This window comes from Cygnus atratus, chromosome 10 (genome assembly GCF_013377495.2).
Source record: "Cygnus atratus isolate AKBS03 ecotype Queensland, Australia chromosome 10, CAtr_DNAZoo_HiC_assembly, whole genome shotgun sequence".
Lineage (NCBI taxonomy): Eukaryota > Metazoa > Chordata > Aves > Anseriformes > Anatidae > Cygnus > Cygnus atratus.
In genome coordinates this window covers 7,236,385-7,258,764 of record NC_066371.1, presented here as the reverse complement: position 1 = coordinate 7,258,764, position 22,380 = coordinate 7,236,385, and the positions used below count along the sequence as shown (strand labels likewise).

General features: G+C 46.8%; 1 protein-coding gene across 1 annotated transcript in view; it reads right to left on the bottom strand.

The window, feature by feature from the left end:
- The window catches only part of ADAMTS9 (ADAM metallopeptidase with thrombospondin type 1 motif 9), a 74,116-nt gene that overhangs the window by 18,709 nt on the left and 33,027 nt on the right, over positions 1-22,380 (bottom strand). Inside the window, exons 19-29 of the mRNA XM_035546743.2 lie at positions 21,832-21,958; positions 20,051-20,261; positions 19,172-19,336; positions 17,877-18,041; positions 16,951-17,070; positions 16,076-16,180; positions 15,761-15,928; positions 15,283-15,567; positions 14,465-14,626; positions 13,756-13,932; positions 1,038-1,205 (exon numbers count right to left, since the gene is read on the bottom strand). Of these exons, the coding sequence (XP_035402636.2) occupies positions 1,038-1,205; positions 13,756-13,932; positions 14,465-14,626; positions 15,283-15,567; positions 15,761-15,928; positions 16,076-16,180; positions 16,951-17,070; positions 17,877-18,041; positions 19,172-19,336; positions 20,051-20,261; positions 21,832-21,958 (1,853 nt within the window). The remainder of the gene's footprint in view (positions 1-1,037; positions 1,206-13,755; positions 13,933-14,464; positions 14,627-15,282; positions 15,568-15,760; positions 15,929-16,075; positions 16,181-16,950; positions 17,071-17,876; positions 18,042-19,171; positions 19,337-20,050; positions 20,262-21,831; positions 21,959-22,380) is intronic.

Sequence of the window (22,380 nt, the reverse complement as noted above, 5' to 3'; positions counted from 1 at the left end):
AAGGACCCAGATCTCAGTAGCTGAAACTCCACGGTGAATGTACACTTATCCCTTAACAAATGCAGTGGCAAACACTGCTATCGCATGAATTCAAAGGTAAGCATAAAAAATAAAATACAAGTCTGAAAACAATCATAAAACATCAACGGGTTTATTGCCTTTCTTAACAGTTGACATTAAACAACAATATGCTGTCCTAGTCCTAATGTTCACCAGTGTGCCTGTCGACACGTTAAGGATTTATCTTTTAGGGAGCTTGCATACAGTGAGAATTGGTGTTTTGTACCTGAATGTAGAAGACAGATCGCAAGAGAACACGATGTTTTACAAGGTAACAGTTCATTTAGTCTGGGATTTTCAATAATTCTGCTGATTAGCACACTAATGAGGTAGACAGAGAATTGAAGTTCAGAGCTAAAAATGTGATGCAGCAGATTCAAGGTGAAGACAAAGACATTATTTTCAGGAAAACAAGGATTCAAGATATGCTTTCAGCAAACAAGATGCTTAATAACTCCAAGCGCTTTCGCATTTCCAGCAGCCTCTGCTCTATGCATCAGTGCCTGACTTTTTAATGAAGCAAAATTAAGTGATGAGCTTATTAGGAAACAAAAGGTAGTGAAAAGCATTTTTAATGAACAGCTCTGACTGTTCTTTAGGCTTTCCCAGGAAGCGGATAATAAAATTAATTTCAGATTTCTCAAAACTAAGGAAGATTTTGCTTGGGATGTGACACATTTAAATAATGACAATATTAAAAACATGAATAATAGTAGATTCTCTTTATTATTATATACTGTTGGCTTCTCTAGCGGGAGCTTAAAATATACAAGGAATTTGCTTTCAGTTAGACACTAAAAGCAAGCTGCCACGTTTTCAGCATGAAGCTACACTGTTTTACGCCACCTGAGGAGCTGGCCCAAGACTTTTACCCTTGTAAAATTCAAGAGGACAGAAGTGATGGGAAAACCAGCTTCTAACCAACTTGACGGAGGAGGAATATCAAAGGGTGTAAAAGGGTATACAACGTGTCTCACCTGTCCCCAATCTCCCGATTTCCACTTCGGACATCTGCCCCCTCTGCATTTCTTTTGCACATTGGGCTTAGCAAGGTGCTTGCAATAATCTTCTTCTATATGCCTCCCTTCCTTTGTCAAACAGTACACAGTGCGGTGCTTTTGGCCCCTTCCACAGGAGACAGAACACTGTAAATATAAAGTAACAACAAATCAGCTCTCACGCAGGGCCAGCTACGCGGTTCCACATGGGCCATGACTACACAGGGCATTTTTGTTTCAACCGGACCAAAAAGCACATCCCCAGGCTCCCGGCAGCCCGCACAAAGTTCAGAGGGGATACGGAGGGGCAGTAAGTAACCCGCTGGAAATGTTCCCATTTGTACTTCATATCTCACGATGTTCGTGGTCAAAGCCCCACGAATGCCAATATCGAATTGAAGAAAGAAGCTGGCACTCAGCAGGGATAACGGGCTTTAGGGCTAGATTCCTGGCATTGCTCCTGTGGTTTCAAAGGAGCAGAGTCATCTTACGGGGATCAAGGCAGGAGCCCTCAGTATCTGCTCACAACTTGAAAGGGACCATTTCCATTTACCTTGGTATAAAAGGAGGTCAAATGTTGGTAAAACCGAGAGTAAAGTGTGATATACACCTTCAGAGAGGGAAATAACTGCACAGAGGACAAGGCAGAGGAGCAAAATGCAGTCTTTCCATGTTTGTTTTACTCTGTACCAGTGTAGACTGATTTTTTTTTTTCCTGAAAAAAGACTGAAACCAGGACATGCTCATCCTGAAGATTTATGCATTTTGAAAACAACTCAGAAGAAGGCAGAGCCTGAAGAATCAAAGCAGAAAGGAAACCAGCAGGTATGTTAGCTGCAAGCTTTGTAGTGAAGCAACGAATTTCAACCTCCCTCTGCAGGTTCACTGAACTTTTTCAAATGTGACCATTTCTGGCATGCAAACCCCAAGCAACTTCACTTTGATTTCAGATTAGTCTCCTCCAAAAGATTTAGGAATCAAAGGGGTCTAGAATCACGACAAGAATTTAATATGACAGTTTCTTGTAGAACAAGCCTCTTACTCAGCATGATGCACCCAGAGACTCAGTTTCAATTTCTTCATTACACGTTATGCAACTCATTACGTACTGTATCACAGGCATCTTGGCTCAATCCTTGAGCACAAACACTCTGCTCCAACCATCTCTCCATAGAAAATGCTCTGCTTCCATTACAGAAAGGAGCAAACATGCAGAGATAAAGCTTCCTCCTTCTTTTTGAAGCTACTCCATCAGTATATTTGCTAAGAAATAAATTACAGCCCAAATTCTTCCCTGCCTATGAATACATTTGAAACCTAACAAACTACAGATTATATATGTAGCAGTTCTGGAAAATCCATTAGACCAGAAATTGGCACTTGCATTGACAGCCGTGATTATTTTAAATTACAGCACTACTTCCAAATCATTCAGCCCCCATTGTGTTAAGAGGTGTACAAAGAAACAGTGAGAGAGCAGTAACTTGCTCCAAAATGGAAAAGTTCAGGCAAACGTGGAGAGAAAGGGATGTAACTCATAAGATCAGATGTTGCTGCTTAAAAGCTTATATAAAAGCTTTATATACAAAAGTGATGCCTTGAAAAAGGCTGTTTTCCTGTTGTAAGACCGCTACCAGACCGACACATCCCCTGAGGTCAATGAGATTTAAGGGCCCTTTAGGAGGTCAGGGTGGATCCGGCTGTGTAAGATGGGTGCCCCAGGTGACACCGATGGCACAGCCTGTCCCTGAGCCCTCAACCCCACATGCCCTGTGCTGGTGTACGTGGTGGTAGGGCTGAGCTCTCCTCAGCCCAGCTGCTATTTCACAATTGGCCAAGAAACCCAAAGACCAACATTCAACCATGCACTGGAAAACAGAGGAAACGCTGTCCCTTTGTTCCAAAATAAGACTTTCACAAATCACTGAGTTTCATAAACTTCACTTTTTTTTTTTTTTTTAGTATCAACAGGAAAAAAGATCGAGTTAATGTTATTCTACTTTTATAAGCCTTCAAATCTCATCAGAAGTTCATTTTTTCATTCTTTCAACATTTCTCCCCAGGCAATGACCATCAGCAACGAGAAGAAAACATCAAGTCCTAACAAACTAAGTTATGAACTTCTAATACGTCCATCCCTTTACTGTCTTTGGGCTAAATGCCAACAGTGGTACTTCAGCAAAAATTCAAGTGCTCCTCAGTGCTCTCTGTACAGGTCAACACCACTTTAAGGTGACGGTGAAAACCAAAGCATAAATTCACACACTTGATCAGGGCTTTGTCTTGCCCCACATCCCAAGCCAGTAAAGCAAAGTGCATGCTTTCTCTAATTTAAAAAACACATTGGGCCTGGTATTTATTGTAAAGGAAGAGTAACAACATCATTTTATAACACGAGTATGTTTGTGGGGACCTGAAGTTGTCTGATAAACATTTGATCTTGCACATAATATGGTACCAGTAATTTCCAAAATTGCTATCCCCCTTCTACAGATTGCTTACCTTTGGTGTGGAGCCAGATTCTGACATTTATCTTGGCATTCAATGCCACAACATGGCAGGGCTACAGGCACATTTTGGTGCACTTTGAGGTTGAGACATAATCAGACTACTTTTGTTAATACTTGAGTGTAATTCTCAAGATGCTGCAATTAATCATTTCTATGTCTGCCTTTAATATACATTAAAGTTAGGCAGCTGTACATTTTTAGATCTAAGACATCCATTTGGTTTCACGCACATGTGAGTTATGATCTCATTTGCTCTGACAGAAAACAGAGGCCGAATGACCTGATGCAACCAAGAATTAGAGAGCGAAAATTTCTCTGCGAAGGGCCTACCTCATAATTGCCTTCTAATTCTTCTCAGCTATTTCCAACTTTTATTTGGCACGTAGGTTTTAGGCACATGTGAGCCATATGCACAAAATAATTCGATAGTGCTTAATCTCACTGCCATGTGACTGAGGGGAGCAACACACCTAGCTACTGCAGTCACCTCATCAGTTATTTCTGACCCTGGAAAAGCTTTGCATTTCATTAGCAGGGCTCTTTTCATCGCTGGAAACGCTGCCGCCTGCTTACAATGTCTATCAATAACAATGCCACAGTGAGGTAAGCTTTGACCTTGCCTTCTTTAAACATTTTAAAAGCACAGACAAAAACACTCCTCTCACCGACTCCTTTCGTTCGTTCTTTCTTTCCTTCCCCCCTTCCCTGTAGAAAATACTTCAAAGTGCTGGGGGTGGACGGGTGGCTGGCTGTGGAACAGCGGCCTCATCCAGGGCTCTTTGAAGTCAACAGCGAGGCTCCTACTGCTTTCAGTTGTCTCTGGATCCAGCCCTGAAGGCGCAGCCAAGGTATTGTATTGACTTTGTTCACTGACCAGCTCCCTAGAGTTGGGGATCACGTGCACTCGGACATGCCCATGGCCAACCTGCCTCTGCCAAAGTGCTTGGAAACATCACTCTGAAATGCTGTCTCCAGCCTGAGGCAGAGGCACGGCAACAAATATCAGCACCCCTAATATCTGGACCTGGGAGAGCAGCCATCCTCTCCCCAGTGTGTAGGATGGTGCGAAAACAACACATGGTGGTGGTTCTTAATGCGGCATATAAAACAACAGAGAAGGACTATTTCAAAAAATAAGCCACAGCAATTGTGCTAAGGACGCTAGTAAACCTTCCTCTTGCAATCATCTTTATTATCTCCCTAAAACGACCGCAGTCACACCTGGTGCTTTACATGGAAAATAAGAATAAAAGGACTTTCCTTACAGCATTAGGATCAAAGCTTTTGAGCGCAGATTTAGGGGAGTTATGCTTACTGGCACGTTCACAAAACTGATCACGCAAGTACTGTGGATTGGCATGCTGCTGATTTCTTCAAATAAATACACCACTTAGTTTAAATAAATGCAACAAAAAAAAGTTTAAATGAATACAAGAAAAATATTTCCGTACCAACTGTTTCCAGAAAGGTCAGAACACGTTGCTAAATCTCTCCTGCAATGCATTGCTCTGTTCCAGCACACGCTTGTATTTTTGTTTCCACAGAAATTTGTTTTCTGTTTCAGAGTTCGGGAATGACGAAGATTTTTCTACTTTACCAAATAGGTGCAAAGTGCTTTATACTAATCCTCACTGCATTTCCTACTCAGCCTTCCGGGAAGATGAGGGTACACCTTGTTGAGTAAGACCTTTCTAGAATAAGGTGGCTGCTACCTGATTCACTGGGCTAGGAGCAGGGGAAGGAGCAAACAAACAGAATACATATCCAAAACACTCTTAAAAACTTGTACACAGTTTCTGGCTGGCTGGGCCCAGGTTCTGATCCCGTGCCAAAGCTGTGCTGCTGAGAGCATCGCCAGCCCCCCAGCACCAAGGAGCGGAGAAGCTCTGCTCTCATTAACTTTGTGCACCCAAATGTCCACCTAACCGCGGGGCAGAAATTTAAGTGGCAAAAATCTGGGTAAGTTCTCCACCAAAAATGGAAACTTTCAGAAAATGCTGTCAGACTGCTTTTCCAGGCCCTGTGCATCAATGAACGATTTGGGAGGTATTTGAGATAATAAATGCAAGCTGTGGTGATCACCAAATGAATTCCCCAAGATAGGTATGCTCAGATAGCTCGGGAAGGGCAGCGGAGGGGGCTGGGAAGAATTAGGCTAAAACGTCTTTATCAGATTCTGCCAGGAGCAACTTTTCAGAGGAAATTAAAATAAATCCTTGTAGGTTTAGATTTCCACACATTAAGGATTATATAGAAAGTGAGCGCTCGTAAGTAAGCCCTCATTCATCCTTTCCAACAGTCTGAGCTGAAACATGTGCTAGATGAAATAAAACAGAAAAACCACGAAGTCCTACAGCACTGTTTCATGCTCTTACATCCCCTTTGCATTAGGAGCTGTGCTCCTGAATGTCAGCAAACTTCTCCCACTGCCAGCAGAGTCCGACCATGCACCCTCACAGTGACATTGCAGCATCCCGTTAGCGTACATCAGCCTCCTGCTACAACTTGCGCTGCTGCTACCACGTGCTGGAAACTTTGACACAGCCTTGTGACATCTGTACCCCTAAAGTCTCTCAAGCACAAAGGACATCAGAAGACACGCCACCAAGACAAGCCTGGATTGTCCCTAGCCAGCTGGCCCCTTACTGGAAGTCTTAAAATGCCCGAGCCTTTGTGTTATCCAGCAACAGGGGCTCCGTGGCATGCAAATGAACTCAATTAGCTTCAAAGCAGCAAGGCATTTTAGCAGGTAATTCCTTAGGCATTGGTGGGACAAGCACCAGGGTGCAGCTCCACATCAGGTATTCTCCAGTGGCTGCAGCACTTTAGGAGCTGGTTAGGAAATAGTTGCCCCTGGTTTTGTCCTACAGTTTGGGAGAACCTTTAGAAATGCCTGTCTAACCTGTGCTGGCTTCCCAGAGAACCGCGAGGACTGAAGAAAAGGCATTAACTCCCCGGATTTCTTTCAGGGGGCATAGCCCACGTGTGCTTATGAGCATTGTCCAGAAATTGCTGTGGAAACGTCCCGAGGAGCAGCACGTGAGGGCAGGCTGTGTCCCCTCCTCGCGCTGGGCACACCGGCAGGGGACACCCGCGCTGGCTGGCCCTGGCTCTGCGTGCCCCCCGTGGCAGCACCTCCAGCAGCACAGACTGCCCCAGGGGAAAGGATGCATGTGGGTAACTCTTAAAATTGAACATCCCGAGCACTTAAATCACTAAAATAATTTCTCCGAGTTACGGTACCTCACGGGATATATTGGAAACAGGTACCTGCAGAAGCTGCATGCACCTCCCTTCTACAGCATCCATCTGCTAGGTAGCACCTTCTCCCCCTCTTTCTCCCACTCACAGCATTGTTACATCCCCTACAAAGACTGCCAGGTGCGGAAATCAGCAAGGCTGTGAGAGCCTGCTTTAAAAGCTGCATCCCTGCCCCCCCTCCAAGCTTTTTAACTTAAACAGCAAACAAGCAAAAATCACCAAATAGAGACTGCAGGAGGACTGACTTGAGGAGAGACTTTTCCTCAAATTAGGAGGAAATGTGTGAGCTACCTGAGGAAGCCTGCATAATGGGATGTGGAAGGGGCTGATGGAGCCTATTTTCCATGCTGTGGCACTTTTAAAAAAGTAGCAATTGAAGCAGCAAGCAGCCTCGGCTAACTGACACCTCGTTTTTTCAGTGAGCAGATGTATTATAATACCACTTAGAAGTACCATTCAGGGATAGGATTTCTCAGTGTTGGATGGAGAGAAACACAACATAAAGAGTTCCTCAAAGAATGCCAGCCCCATTTCACAGGTGTGCATCACAGCGGGTGCTTGTAGGAGCAAGGGGCTGCTTCTTACTCCCCAGTTTTATAAAGAAAAATCTTGCCTTAATGCACCAGCGATCAAACACTTTGTCAGCCTGCATACAGTCTTGGGCATCAGGCAGATTTTCATGCGTGCTGCAGGCTCACTCGCCTTCCTGTGAGCTAGTAAAAATTAAAACATGAATAGAGCGTTAAGTGCCTTTGGAGCAAGATTAACTGCATTGTGTTTTCCCTAATGACTGCACAAATCTGTCACCATGAAAGGTAGAAACGCAGTAAATATCTTTATGCTTAATATCCCTCATCACCACCTATTCTTGCTTCTAAATGCTACAATCCCTAGGATCTGAGCAACAGCAATTGTTGCAGTTTGGGGTATGCAGTGGGAACCTGGCACACGGACAAAAACACAAGCAGACTTCCCAGCTCCCAGCCCAGGGACCTGTGGGAAGTTGCTGAACTTCACAGCTCATCCTTGGAAGTGTTTCTGCTCGTATGCGTCTGCTGCAGTCAGACCCGGATTGCAATCATTGCACAGAAAGCTAATGCTTTGGGACAGAAATGTTCCCAGAAATTGCCATTTTATCATTTATTTCTCCTGTGTGTGTGTGTGTGTGTACAGCAGGTCTGCCCGCAGCCACGAAGGGGCCATCCATGACCAGGAGACCGAAGCCACTCCTCACTGAACAGCAATCCCCAAACCTTTTGGTTAAGCTCAGGCCAGCTGTGCGTGGCCTGGAAAATAACCGCCTCACTGAGAAAATGTGTAAGAGGGGAAGTGTAAAAGGCAGCCAGGGAGGCACATGAAATGCAGCCTTCCCCTCCATGGGGTCCTGCATCTCCCTGCTCAAGGGGCATCGCGTAACATCCCAAGGGGAGCTGCTGGCAGGGGTGGAGAGACCTGCTCGCTCCGGGAGGAGAAAGGTGAGTGTTTTACGGCAGGTTAGGACAGAGGCATGGATTGGACTATTCATAGGGTAGGAAACATCAGGGATTACTGATGCAGTTACCTGCTCTGACTGGGAAAGACACTGGGAAGAGAGGCAGCACCTGAGGGTGTGGGGAAGAGAAGAGGTTCAAGACACAAGGAAACACCCTTCCTGAGTCCAGCCCCTGGTCCAGCGAGCTTCTGCCACTGGCAGAGACAGCAGGAGAGGCTTACGAAGAGCAGATGATCTGGCTGTTTTCTGCAGCTCGTACCCTGGCTCTACGCTAACATTCAACCCCTGGACCTGGGGGCTTTCGAGAGACCACTGCTACCTACTCCTTTTACTTCTCCGTCAGCCCAGAAGAGGTGAGATTCAACCACCAGACCAGATCCCACCAGGCACAAAGACAAAATATGAGGATTGAAACAGCAGAGAGCTGTTGCAGGAAATAACCCTGTGAGGTGCTGATGCAGCAAAGCACCTAAGCACCTGCTCAGAGCACCGCAGCAGGGTCCTCGCCTGAGGTGTAGTGGGCAGGCTGCGGTGCTTGCAGTCCTGCTCACACAGCATCGTCACTGGCCAGGGGGGGCAGCAGAACCGAGCCTACACGGTTATCATTTAAGGAGAAGAGGCAGCAAGAGACCACTGGTGATAATGGGCAAACAGCAAGAATGGGATGGAAAATCAAGGGCAGGGCAAGAGGAAGGCAGCAGGCAGGCACGGCTCTGCCCCTCCGGCGGTGCTGGGGCTGGGTGAGACTGCACGCAGTAATGCAGGGCTGAGGCGGGTCTGGTTTGCTTATTTTTAAACAAAGCAAAGAGGTCTGCACTGTCAAAGGCCTTTTTCTGACGAGAGAGCCAAAGCAGACAACTTTTTGTCTTTTATCAGCACACCAAAGAGCAGTCCCTGCAGTCAGAAGGTCTGCCTGATCCCAGAGAGGAGACAGACAGGAACCCAAGGGAGACAGCAGCTTTGGGGGCCTGGCCTGAGCAAACAGCTCTGAGATGGAGACAGATTGCTGAGGATATCCATAGGCTACAAAGTCCTTATTTTGGTTTGTATCAGCTTTATTAAATCTGTACTACATCTATTTCTACATGTTTTTCCAAAGACATGCAAGCCACACACAGAGCATCCCTCTGCCTGGGTTACGGGTGCTGGGACCTTCTGTGCAGCCTTCCTCTGCTGCATTTGTCTTTACCCCCAAGGCTCCCAGGGGTAGGATTGTTATTATTTGTTTTCTGACAATCCCTGGCACTACACAGAAATACAGGCTTGCTGCTGCAGCCTCGGAGCCTGAACCAACATCGTATGAATGAAGGAGAGGAAGAGCAATGTGAATCACTGGCTGACTGGAGAGTTCAGCGTGCCCATCACTTCATTTTCAAGGATGGCTTTGTTATTGCAAAAACATGTGTAAAGGATCATGCCGCAGCTCGGTAATGCTGCTGTCACAGCAAATTCATTTTCTGCAGAAGAGAGGAGGAGAACAGCAGAGCTATATACACTTACAACCCAATCTGCCCCTGGTTATCACTTGTGCCTTAGCAAGAGCTGACACACTGCCTGCTAAGAATATTATCAGAACAACGACAGGGAGAATATTGCTGTTGAAAAGCCTATTTTCAGCAAGCTTCACGGGGAGGGCATTTTGTAAACAATGGGTTGGGGCTTTGAGAGAATTAAATACAAATAACCCAAACTTTGCACTGTCACCCGTTTTCAGGTTGAAATTCCTGCGTGCCAGGCAGCCCTCGTGCTCCCACGTCTCCAGAGAGACTTTGCCACTACCTACAGCCCTGCACACAGCCAGGGAGCCCTGCAAAGCCACTGGCTTCCAGCATGGGCTAATGGACTACAGCATCCGAACCCAAAACTGCATTCCCATTGACAGTAACAGGATTTGGATTCTAGCCAGTTAACATTCTAATTATTTCATTATAAGCTTCCAGTTCTTCACTGTCAGCTCAAAAGGCCTGCCAAAAATCATGATAACCAGCACTTCTGCCTGTTTGATAAGAGCTGGGAAGCACACAGCACAGCTTCCCAGGCACCACGAGCTACCCAACCACTGCATTAGCAGCTCCAACTCTTGATACCAAAGAGCGATAAGTACTCGGCTGAGCAGATTACCTTTAAAATTATTATACTCTTTAGGAAGTAAACCACCCATCCACTGTCCATGGGTCAAATGCAAATGATTACTGTCCCACCACAATGAAGTCCAAACGACTGACCCGCCTGACCCAGGGCAGGGTGCTGTGAGATATAACTGTATTTCCTTATCTGTGTCTGTTTCCTAACACGGAAAGACTGAGAAGCCCGTGACAAGGGAATTTGGCATTACTCACAAGTTGTATCAGGATACAGTGCACGTTAGGGTAAACTCTCCAGCACCGAAATTTCACAGAGGCTATTGCAAGGAGCAGATTTGCTCTGAGAGGAATGGGTTGAGGATTGGGGTTTAAGGGAAGCGACAAATAATACTCCATGAGCATTTCCCTCATTCTGGAGAACATGGCGAGATTTCCTCTCGTTATTCAAGAGCATGTACAGACATCTGTGTTCACATCATAAGGCATTCAGAGGAGAAAAAAGACTCTCCGTATCCTGGTGACAGTCTCTGCATATTTTCTAAAGCATTATTTTAATAAAAAAGTCAGGTCTATCACACGCTTACAGTTCTGCAGTGTTTAAATACATGTTCTTAAATAAGCAAGGAAATAAAAGTATCACCTCCTCTCAGTCCTCTTTGAAAGTACATTATAATAACAAGGCACCTCACCAGTCTCCTATTATAAAATTACCATTTCCATACAGAATCTGTTTATTCATTTAATTGTCTCTTTAAAACCTGGATTTAACCAGCCAGATAAAATCGTTTGTTTACTGTATAAAACTGCAGTGGAATTTTGCCTGAAGACTGAGGATTGGACTCTTCAGATTCTCTTGGCTTTCATTTGTATGTATTTTATAGCACTTATTTTATTCCAACTTGTGTGAAGCTAAGCCAATCAGATGCTTGCAAGAAATGAGTTTACCCAAACTTCATGATTCATACACTTTTAACTGTTTTTTTTTTTTAATTAAGAATGACAGTTTCTGTTGGAGAACAAAGCAAGTAAACCATTTCAGAAAATTTAGTAAAAGTTACCAAAAACTAAGTATATGATCTTAATTTAGCAAAAGACTCAAGAAATCATTATACAAATTCATTTATGATTACATTCTACTTGTCTTTAATTTTTTCACTGTTCAACATCAACATTAAACATTGTAAATGTATGCAATATTTATATAAAATTAAATAACAATATTGGAAAAATAAATACACTTTTACATAAATACATAAATCCATACTGCTGAAAAGTTTCAGCTAATACTATACTCTTGTTTCAAAAGTGACCAAAAAAATATGGTAGTGACACTCCATCCAAACAGATGAAGTACGTACGGCTACAGAATGATGTTTGCAACCGATGACAGAGCTAAAGCAAATCAGGTGCTTCCACACTAATGAAAAAATTTGGACACTGCTACCTACAGTAGTAGCACGAGGTAGACATACACGTAGAGCATTTTGCAGGAGGGACACGACGCCCTGTTGACCCCAGAGATAAAATGCAGTCTTCAAACAGCTCTGGGGTCCCCTACGTCAGAGCCAAATGACACTTGGGTAGCAAGACCTGAAAAACCGAGTCACTTCGTGGCAGTGACTGGAGCTGGGCTTGGCGGCCCCTGCACTGGGAAGGGGAGCGAGGGGGTGCTGAGCACCAGGGTCCACATCCCCTAGGGGAGACGGGAGGAGATGCTGCGGGAAGGATGCCCCTGCCCCGACATCCCAGCTCTTCCCAGGAGACCGAGCGAGGGACAACCCACCAAGGTTAATACAGGCAAGAGATTTAGTAGAGACAAAGGATTTTTTTTCTGGGTAAAAAAAAAAAACAGAACAGCCAAATACAGGACTGCATCCTGCATTAGGAGCGCACCCTGCATTTTAAGCAGAGGAGCAGACGCAGCCCTGCAGCCTGCTGCTGAACAGCCGTGAAGAGGCTGAACGCTGAGTGACACCAAAACGCAACGCAAGTCTGTCCACGCCTGTGGTTCTTGCAAACGTCCCCACATGGGTAACAAAGGCTCACAGCACTTCTCAGCTGGTAATGCTGTGAGAGAGCCGCCGCACCGGTTGCTAGTTCTGCTTAGCTCTCCTCGCTCATTTGTAGCGCCAACTATCAGCGCACAAGTGATACATTAGCACCTCAAATGAAACATTTCATATCACTGTCCCTTGTACTGGTGAAGCACCGTATGAATACTAGTCCAGCAGTTTTATGGCTATTGCGTATCACTGAGGTATGAGAAAAATATTGAGAAACGTTACTGAAGGCATCCGTGTTACTGAAGCATCCACAGAAACTAGTGAGGTTATGTTCTAGCAAGACAACTTTTCAATCAAACCATGACAATTAAGGAAGTCTGACACATTATAAGAGAAAAAAGGCCTCTTTGTAAAGTGCTTTTTGAGTCAAATTATCTTTTTTCTTCCATTTTTTTTAAATCTTCTTGAAAAGCTGTTATAGCAAAACACCCACTAAAAGTTGACATCTGTTTGAAGGCCACTCCAAAACGGGCAGGTCTGTGGTTTCCAGCACGCCAGAGGTGCCCCACACGGCACTTGCGCTGGCACGGGGGCTGCTGCTTTGGGCAGGGAGAATTTCTGAGCTGCACGACTCAAAACAACATCTTAGATCCTGGCTCAGGATCTAAAGCCACTGCAAGAGCATCTCTGTAGAGGAATGCCGGCCAGACAAACTCTCCAGCAACAGCAGAGAGATGCGTGAGGATAGCTTATAGGTGCCTCTGCGCAGTGCATCACACTCATGTTTTATATGGGAGTAGAAATACATGGTATGAATGCACACATTTCTATGTAAGTGTGCGTGGGGCGGCTAGGGACATGCACATGCATCTATACACACTTGTACCTGCAAGGAAGTTGATGCCATTTAGGACAATTTTTCCCCTGTCAGCTTGTGTTTGGCAGAGAACAGGCAACTTGTAAACCAGTAGGCACACAGTGCAGTGTTGCCACGGAATATCAGCACAATTTAACTTCGATGCAAAGGTACTGCATAAATGCCAGGTTTAAATCCATATGCAAAGGACTCCGTGAGAACCAAGACTCATACTGCACAGCACTGGCTCGGTGTAGCAAAATGGACAAAGTTGACTACTTAGCAGAAAACGCCTCTTAAATTAAAGGACTTGAGCTCCCCTAATGTAAGCCCTTCCTGAACAGGTGTTATTCTGAATATATCATCAATAATCCTCTTTAAGTGCAGTTTTAAGACACGAAGCATTAGCACCTTGGTTTGAAGCAAATTAAATTGGTTGTTATGGGATATCCACAAAACGGTTCACAAAGAGAAAGAGTTTATGGCCGTACCGAGCTCCAAGGACCAGCGCTCCAGGCAGCATCTCTAGGACAGTCCTGCACATTGCACTGCTCTCTGTCCGGTGGCTTGTCAAGGATTTCGCAGCTCAGATCCGTAAACCTTTCTCCGTTGGGGCGCTGACACACCACGAGCCGTGTTCTTGTCCCTGCCCCACATGGCTTTGTGCACTGGAAGTCAGCAGAGGACAGAGGATCACCACCTGGGCACCTACAACTCTCTCGAGCCCACAGGGTTGTTTCTGTTCCCACCTCACCCTCTCTAGCCATGTCCCCACAAGCAGATGAGACATCAGCTTCTCTCTCCCCAAAGCCATTCACGCTGCTCCACAACAATATTGCCAGACCCAGCAGGATTATCTGAGGTTAGCATCTCCAGTTGCTCATCTTGGATGAGTTTTCAGAACGGAGCAGTGTTTTTATTGCAAAGAAAGGCCTTTGGTTGAACTAGACATATCTCAAAAAAAGAAACTTCAATTTCTGTTTCCAGGCGAAAGCAAATTCTACAAATGTTTTCCATGACAAATGGAATCAAAACCACCACCAAGCAGTTGCTAGGGTTCACTCGTTTATCAGAGGCTGCCTTTCATGCTCCAATATTCCTAATTTGTAACCGTGATGTCTCCCTTCTCCCCCTTTTCTCAGCCATCCCCTAGCAAAACCCTTCTCTGCACAGGGAGCACAGGACTAACGGTGTACTCACCTCTCCCCAGTTGCCGTAAGCCCACTGAGGACAGGGACCGGACTCGCACGATCTCTGCTCCATGGGTTTGGTTTTCTCATCGCAGTTATTCGCAGTGTATCCGTTTTCATCCTGGCACACCACGACCCGCCGCTGGAACCCCCCCGCACACGTGCTAGAACACTGCAAGACACAATTGCCCATAGCTTCTCTGAGTCCAGGAATAATTGAGCACTCCCTGCTCCTTCCCAGCGCACTGCACCGTGGGAATGCACGGCTAGAAATGTAATACAGCTAACAGGCATTATTAACTTCAAAACTCTGCTGTTACTAATAGCAGTGCAATGACTTAGGTGCTGACTAGGCAAAGAAAATAAACACGAGCCCGGTTCTGAGCAGGTGAGTAATCTCCCCTGCCTTTAACGCGGTGTTTAACATCACATTCGTGCTTAATTCCCTTTAGAGACTTCCATGATAAAGTGCTTCAAACTGGCTGGGGGGGCGAGGAGCTGGCATTAAGGCTCTGCTGTGCTTTGGCAGCAGCTCTGCACAGCTGTAAATGCCCCAGGAGACAGCCAAGAAACAGAGGCTGGCTTTTGCCTCATGGAAAATGATGTTATCTGCATGGAGAGCCTGGACGATGTGTGCTGTGAGGGAATGAGAAGCAATGCCTTCACCCTGCTGCAGCACTGGGGGGAGCGAGCAGGGAGCAGAATGCAAGGAGAGGGGTCCCTCTTTTCCCTGCACGGTGATGTTAATAATAATACTAATAAATAATAATAATAAGCCTGAATTAGTCCATGAAAAATAAACAGAAATAAGAAAATCCTGGCACTTACAGCACCCCAGGGACCGATTCTCCACTGATTGCCTCCCGGTATATGTGCACGGTTTCGGTTGGGGCTGCCTCCAGGGTGCAGTTTCAGGCGATGATCGGGATAGAGGAAAGGGTGGATGGGCCTGCCGTAGTCATGGCTGTTTGGATGACAAGGAGACATGGAGCAGTCTTGCTCGGTGGCAGGGAGGTCGTCTGGATCGCACTCACTCCTGTCCACCAGCTGGTCACTGTAATTGACGCAGATCACTTGTCGCGTTGCCTTACCTTGACCACAAGTCACCGAGCACTGCATTACAGTGGGAAAAGGAGACACAGTCACATTTCAAGCTTTGAACACCAGATTGACCACTATCACTAACAAAGAACAGCTGAAAACCCTAATCTCCCTGCTTATAAAGGGCCGAGAGCGACAGATTAATGAAGTCTATTTCCAGTACCCAGGTCTACAAGGCTCTCCTGTGAGAGGCAGCAATGCTTACAGAGCTCCACTCCAAGGCCTTCCACTGCCCACATGGTGTCACGGTGCACATTTCTGTGGCTGACGGCTTCGGCAGGTGGAAACAAGCGGACTCGTCGGCCACCGAGCCCTGGTCATCCCGACAGCTGACGTATCTCATCCGCGTCCCTTTCCCACACGTTGCGGAGCACTAGGGAAGAGCAACAAGCACTCCACTAGAAAGCTTCCTGTTATATGCTACACAAGGGCTTTGGAACAAAAAGCCAGTCAAATGCACTAAAAAGTATCACCGCGTCTACTGTAAAATAATCCTGAAAGTATTATGACACATGCTTACCGGTGTCCAGGATCCAAATCTCCACTGAGTCCTGTGAATGCCTGATAGGGATCTCTTGGCTTCGGGACTGTTTGGATGGGGAGGACAAGCTGCTATCTCACAGTCCTGTAAGGGAAATACAGGAGGGAAATAAAGCAAGCAATGAAGAATTTGCAGATGTTTCAGTCAAACCACCTTTTCTTCAATGCTTTCTCCTTGTGTGTTCTTGCTGAATCAGCAAAATTTGGAACCAGTGCCCCTAAAGGCTTCATACACAGCATCTCGGTGGACTTTTAAGTTATTACAAACTCTAAAATCGGGATCCTCATAACTAAGTGCCATCTTCATGCATTAAAACCAGATGTTTTGAGGCAAGAGATGAAAGTTCATTAAGAGAGCTCTGGTATGAAGCAACAGTTTTGTCTCCCTTCAAAGCTCCCAAACTCTTCGTTCAGCGCAAGACCTGCAACCTACTTAACAAAGGTTATGTTGTTGAGCTGACTGCAGCCCTCTGGCTCCCCGTAGCCCACCGGACTGCCCATAGCCACATGCTGGTCTTCTCCACACACCAAGTGAGAGAGGGTTTGGGGACAGACACCTCGTGTTCAGCCTCGGTACGTTGCCTCGCAGGGGGCTCCAGTCCTATCTGGCCCTCCTGGGAGGTCTGGCAATAGAAATAACACACAGCCAGGACTTGATTCCACGAGCCTACAAATACTCAGTGCCAAACAGGAAATTAATGCTGATCTCCACTGCAAGAGAGAGATCGCCCGGCCCTTGACAAATGGCCTAAATCATTTCCGCATTGCTCTGATTTGACCTACACTGGAGATGTGCGCGCCAAATGGTCCCATGGTGTTACTGAGGCCAGGTGGGACAGGAACAGCAAGATTTACCTGGGTGTCTGTTGGCCTGGTTGCAGCATTGCACTCATTGTCATCCACCACTGACACGTAGGTGCCCAAGACACACTTCACCGCTCTCATCTGGTAGCCTTGGCCACAGGTCACTGTGCACTGGGAGAGGGCAGACAGGAGAAGTGCTGGGTCTGAGGAGCTGCTTCAGTTAGAGAGCATTAATCAGCCCAGCCTGTGTTTAAGCACGTAGCATGAGCAGCAAAAATAAAATCCAGCTCCCCTTCTGCTTTCTCTCTACACATTTCAGCTTTAAACTAGGTCAAAGTTTTAATTCACTGCACCCATCAGAGCCTCACATGCTTCACTTACTGTCCTCAGGAATGAAGGTGTGAGTGTTTACATGATTTGCTCTTCTGCACACAGTAAATCGCAGTCTGGTAGAAGCTGCACCATATCCTTCTTTAAAACTGGTCGTTCAGCCCCACAGTAGCACAAACAGCTAATGAATATTTTTGCTGATGGGCAATAAGTCTGGCTTGGACAACTGGCTTTGCTGCCTTTTTTTTTTTTGTTTGTTTGTTTTTAAGTCAGAAGTTAACAGCTTTGTGGAAAAGAATATGCCAGAACACTCTGGGAGAAATAAGCAACCTGCATTTGAATAGAAAAAAAATAACTCCTCCCAGAAACTGGAAAAAATTAAAAGCAACAACCACTACTCAGTGGGAGCAGTTTTTTTTGGTGAAAATTAGGCCACATATTTATGTGCCTAAATATGGATTTAGAAGCGTAACCTTAGCAACCTTTTTCTGAAAATCATGACCAATTTAGTATGACACAGATCAAATTTAGCACAATGGGCAGGTGCTGTTATTGCTGCCCCCAAGTGAACAGAGGATGTGCACATCTGTGTGTGCAAATCCATTCACACAGTTAACATCACCGGGATGAATCCGTTGTGGAGGTACCTGGCCCCAGGGCCCCACTTGCCACGCCGCACACTCCTGCTGCTGGCACGTCTGCACCGACTCCGGCTTCGTTTCGGGGTCACAAAACCTGTCGTTTAACCGATCTTCTCCAAACTGGCACCAGGTCTGGCGATGTTTGTGCCCTTTCCCACAGGTGACCAGGCACTGTGAGGGGGAAAGCGCAAGCTCAGGTGGTGCCCAGACAGCACCTCCCCAGAGCTTGAAAACAGACCCGAAAACATTACTTGAATACTGCTGGAAAGGTTGCTCTGGCCAAACACCACATGCACTGGAAAACACGTGAGTGTACTGCAGTGACACGAGGCTGCTCGGGAGCAAGGAGAGCACAGCCATGTGGGGAACTGCACCAAGGACAGCGTGAGTCCCTGGAGGCTCTTCATTTTCACTAAACTCAACAAGTGGCTAAATCCTGGTGTAAGACTGGTTTAAAAATGTCTCAAAATCAAAGTCCGCGTACCATACCCTGGCATAATGCAGCCTCATGGCTATTTTCATCATTATTATTTTTTTCCAAACAATAGTTCTTTCAATGTGCCAAAGGACACGGAGAAAAGCACAGCAAACGTGAGTGCCAAGCAGGATGGCCAGGAAGAGACAGAGACAACGATGCTTTTCCCCCTGCCAAGGCAGATATAACCTGGCTCCAGGGATGCTTACATCTTCCAGCAGCTCCCAGCAGCTGTGAGATGTAGGGCAAAGCTGCAGCACTGCCCTCCGGGGTTCCGGTGAACACAACAGTGTGCCAAAGGCTTGCAAAAGCAAAGCATACTTGCTTGCTTCTGAGCGTGCATGATAAAGTTGTGTGTGAGTGCCTCTTCCAGCATCTCTTCTACCACCACAGCACTCATCCCAGCAGACACGTAGTTTGTGGAGAACAACGGTCAGTTAATGGTCTCCATTTCCACTTAATTTCTTTCATTATTTCTTAAAACAATACATTCATAAAAATGAGAGCTATTTGGCCACAAAGGTGACGAGCAGCCTTTGAAGACTACTTCCTACATCCCCAGTCCTGCTGCAGGGAAAGCCTATTAAGGTACGGCTTTGTTGCATTATGAAGGACACCAGCTGCAGTGAAAGCAGTAACGGTAATAAAAGGCAGGGAGAGGGCTGAGCAAGATATTAGTAGGGTAAAATCCTTCCCTGCAGTGGCAGCCAGAGCTGATAGGGCACGGCACTCAGGCAATGCACACAACACAACAGGGACGAGCAGAAGAAGAGGGGATGTCTCTCTGCTGGCAGCGGTCCACTGATGTGGGCCCACTGTCCCCTACCTCGGACCAGTCGCCAGTTTTCCACTGGGGGCACAAGAAGTCGCTGCAGCGCTGCACCGTCAGCTTCTCCTGCTGACTGCACTTGCTGTCGTCCAGGACGTCGTTGTAGGTGTTGACGCACATGGCCCGCCGCCTCCGCGTGCCCCCGCCGCAGCTCTTGGAGCACTGCAAAGAGGAGGCACTAAGCAAGCATGCTCCACTGCCCTGTCACGGGCCGGGAGCCCGTTCATCTCCTCCTTTCTTGCAGTGAGGACTAGAGACTGCAGAAAACCTCCACAAGAACAATTTGTACTCCAAGTAACAGGCTATTACTTTATATATTCCTTTAAAAATCCAATCTTGCTAAGCTTAATAAAATCTTGCAGCAATGGGTTTCACAAATTCATCTCAGGTTATAACCCCATTATTACTTTTACAAGTGTTGCCTTTCAGTTCCCCCCCGATGGCTGATGCTTGTTCTCATTTTACAAGAGATTAATTCCCCCTCCCCAGCCTGCCCTCCCTGGAAAGCTCTGGGCTCATCGTTCTCTCGGTGTCAGGTCTGCACTCTGGGATATCCTTGCCCAGCATCCTGCTGAAAAGGGTAAAGGTGACAAATTTCAAAAGTCCTTGGCTGATGGCAACACAGCCTCCCGGCCCCCCAGCAGCATGGCTGGCTTTGATGGGAGCGCACAGCCTGCGGCGCTTCATGTAACAGACAGACCTCTGGACGTTTAAAAGCGTACATTAATTGCAGAGGAAAATAAGAAGCATTGGGCTCATTCGCACTGCAGCGCCCTCCAGAAACAGCAGCGAGAGTAGAATGGCTGTGGCCGACTTTCACAGCTGTCTGCAAAGCAAATAAGCCCCAAGCAAGGAGGCGAGGGAGGCAGGCCTTACCTCGGTCCAGGCGGAGTACCGCCACCCTCCCACATTACAGTCTCCTGTGCACTTCTCCCTCGTGCTCGGCTTGGGCTGGCTGCTGCAGAAGCGGTCGTCGACCTTCTCCGTCTTCCCCTCCAGCCTGTTGTACTTGGAGCAGTAGATCTCCAGGGTGCGGTACCCCAGTCCGCACTGCGCCGTGCACTCGCTCCTCCTCGCGATGTGCCACCTGAGCCGGGGAAAGCAACCATCAGCCCCGGCGCCACAAAAACCCACAAGAGGATCAGAAGAGTACTCTTAAATGGGAAGTTTTGACTCCTCCCAATGCTCTGTGGTCTCCAGGCACTCCAGAAATATTAGGCAATGACCCCTGGCATTACTTCTTGGAGGGAAGGAACAGTTCCCATCTCCTCCTTACAGGAAAGAAGCCATGCTGTGACCCTATGGGGTCCATGGCCAAGCACAGAGCTTTGATAGCTTTCTGCCCCACATTCCAGTGCCAGAGAGCCACCTCAGCCACTAAAAACCAAAAGCTGAAAAACACAGCATCAGAAAGCAACCCGTACAGGCTCAAAGGTGTGAAAAGTCACTGCACGTGGCATGAGGCCTTCACAAAAGCTCCAGCTCCCTGAAGCGCGAGTGCGAGCTGCCACAAGGCACCCAAGGCCCAGAGGTGCCAGCAGGGATTAGGGGTGCTCCCTCCAACCAGTAGGGACTCCCAGCCTGTTCCTGCTTCCCAAGATGGGCAGTACGGGGAGCTCACAAGGGCCCACGTGGGGATGTTTTTGGGAATTAAAGCCCCTGCTTCCCTGACTGGGTCAGCAGGGCCTGCTGCACACCCAGCGCCTGTCAGGGGCAGCTCCCAGGGAAGATGGCAGTGACATCCCTGTGGGGCCTGGGGACCTCTGGTCAATACAGCCGCCTGTGCAGGCACACAGCCCCGCTCCTAAGCCCAGAGAGCAACCGCAGCAAAGCCAGAAGAATAAGATCAAGGGGATTTGGAGTCAATAGCAATCACAGGAGCCCTTGCATCCCTGCCCGCTTTTCAAACTTGGGCATTTCCCCTTCTCAAGTTTCCAACCTGTCGCAATGGCAACAGCTGTTACCGCGACAACCCAGCCTGCAGCAGCTCCGCAGCCGCCTGTTTTCACCCCAGATTTAACAAAGCAAGAGAAACCCCTCAGAAAACCCAGCAATGCAAACTGCATCGCCAGCAGCCGCTTAATGCCACCATATTTAAGCTCCCGAAAGGAAAACAGATTGCTGCTTAAAGGAAAATGGGTTGCGATGATTTAGGCCACACTCCATCGATTCCAGCTCACCAGGAGCTGTTTGGGGACAGCCCCAAACCCACTCCACACTTAAGCTCACTCTTCACCTTAAGCAAATGATGATAAATCCAAGCCTTAGTGACCCTTTTACTTTGAGCACGTTTTTTCTTTGCAGGCTGTTTGTCGAACAGCGCTGAGCATTTTCTCATCTAAACAGATGCAAATTTCAAGCACTATGTTGCACAATAAGATTTTTCAACCATGATTGTTTAAAAATTTTATAGTTAGCACTAATTTAATTCAACATGAGAGACGTGCAAATGTAGAAAAGTGCCTCCTAAAACACAGCTGGTGGGCATCGACCCCTCTCGGTTGACAGGGAGGCAACTGTTAATCCTTTTTTTTTGGTTGTTTTTTAAAACCTGAGACAGGCTGCTGAGAAAAGGGATTAAGGCCAGAGGTGAAAGGAAAGAGGAGTAAACAATAAATATATGATGTAATGTATATACATGAGTGAGTAGGGTGCACCTTAATTCACACTCCGTGCCACAAGGCTCAGTTATCGGGTCAGGCTGGGGAATTCGATCACATCTTTGGTCTGACACCGTGAGCTGGTCTGACTCTCTTGTACACACAGGTTTCCTTTTTCGTTCTCCTACATAGAAAAAAAAACACATTGTTTGAGACACAGGATAGCCATCAAATCAGTTGTTTCTCTACCTCCTTTGACAGCAGTATTTAAGAGGTATTTAATTATGCTTTTAAAATCTCTTTCAGGAACAGATGTACAAGAGGAACAGGGGCAGGAGAGCTGCAGTGTGCTGCACTGCATTTAGCAGGATTTGCATAGGTAGCTAGGAACTGCCGGATGATAGACCCAGACCAGACACCCATAACCTTTTGCACCCTTAGGCAATGCGCAACCTTTTCAGTGCTCCAGCTGCCTCATCTGCAAACCAGGCTGCAGGACTTACCTAGCTCAGAGGGGGCTGTGAGGGTTCCCTGCTTTGCAACTGGAAAGCAGCAGCACAGTGCTTCAGCAGCACAGAAAGCAGCTACCCCTTGCAAGCTGTTATG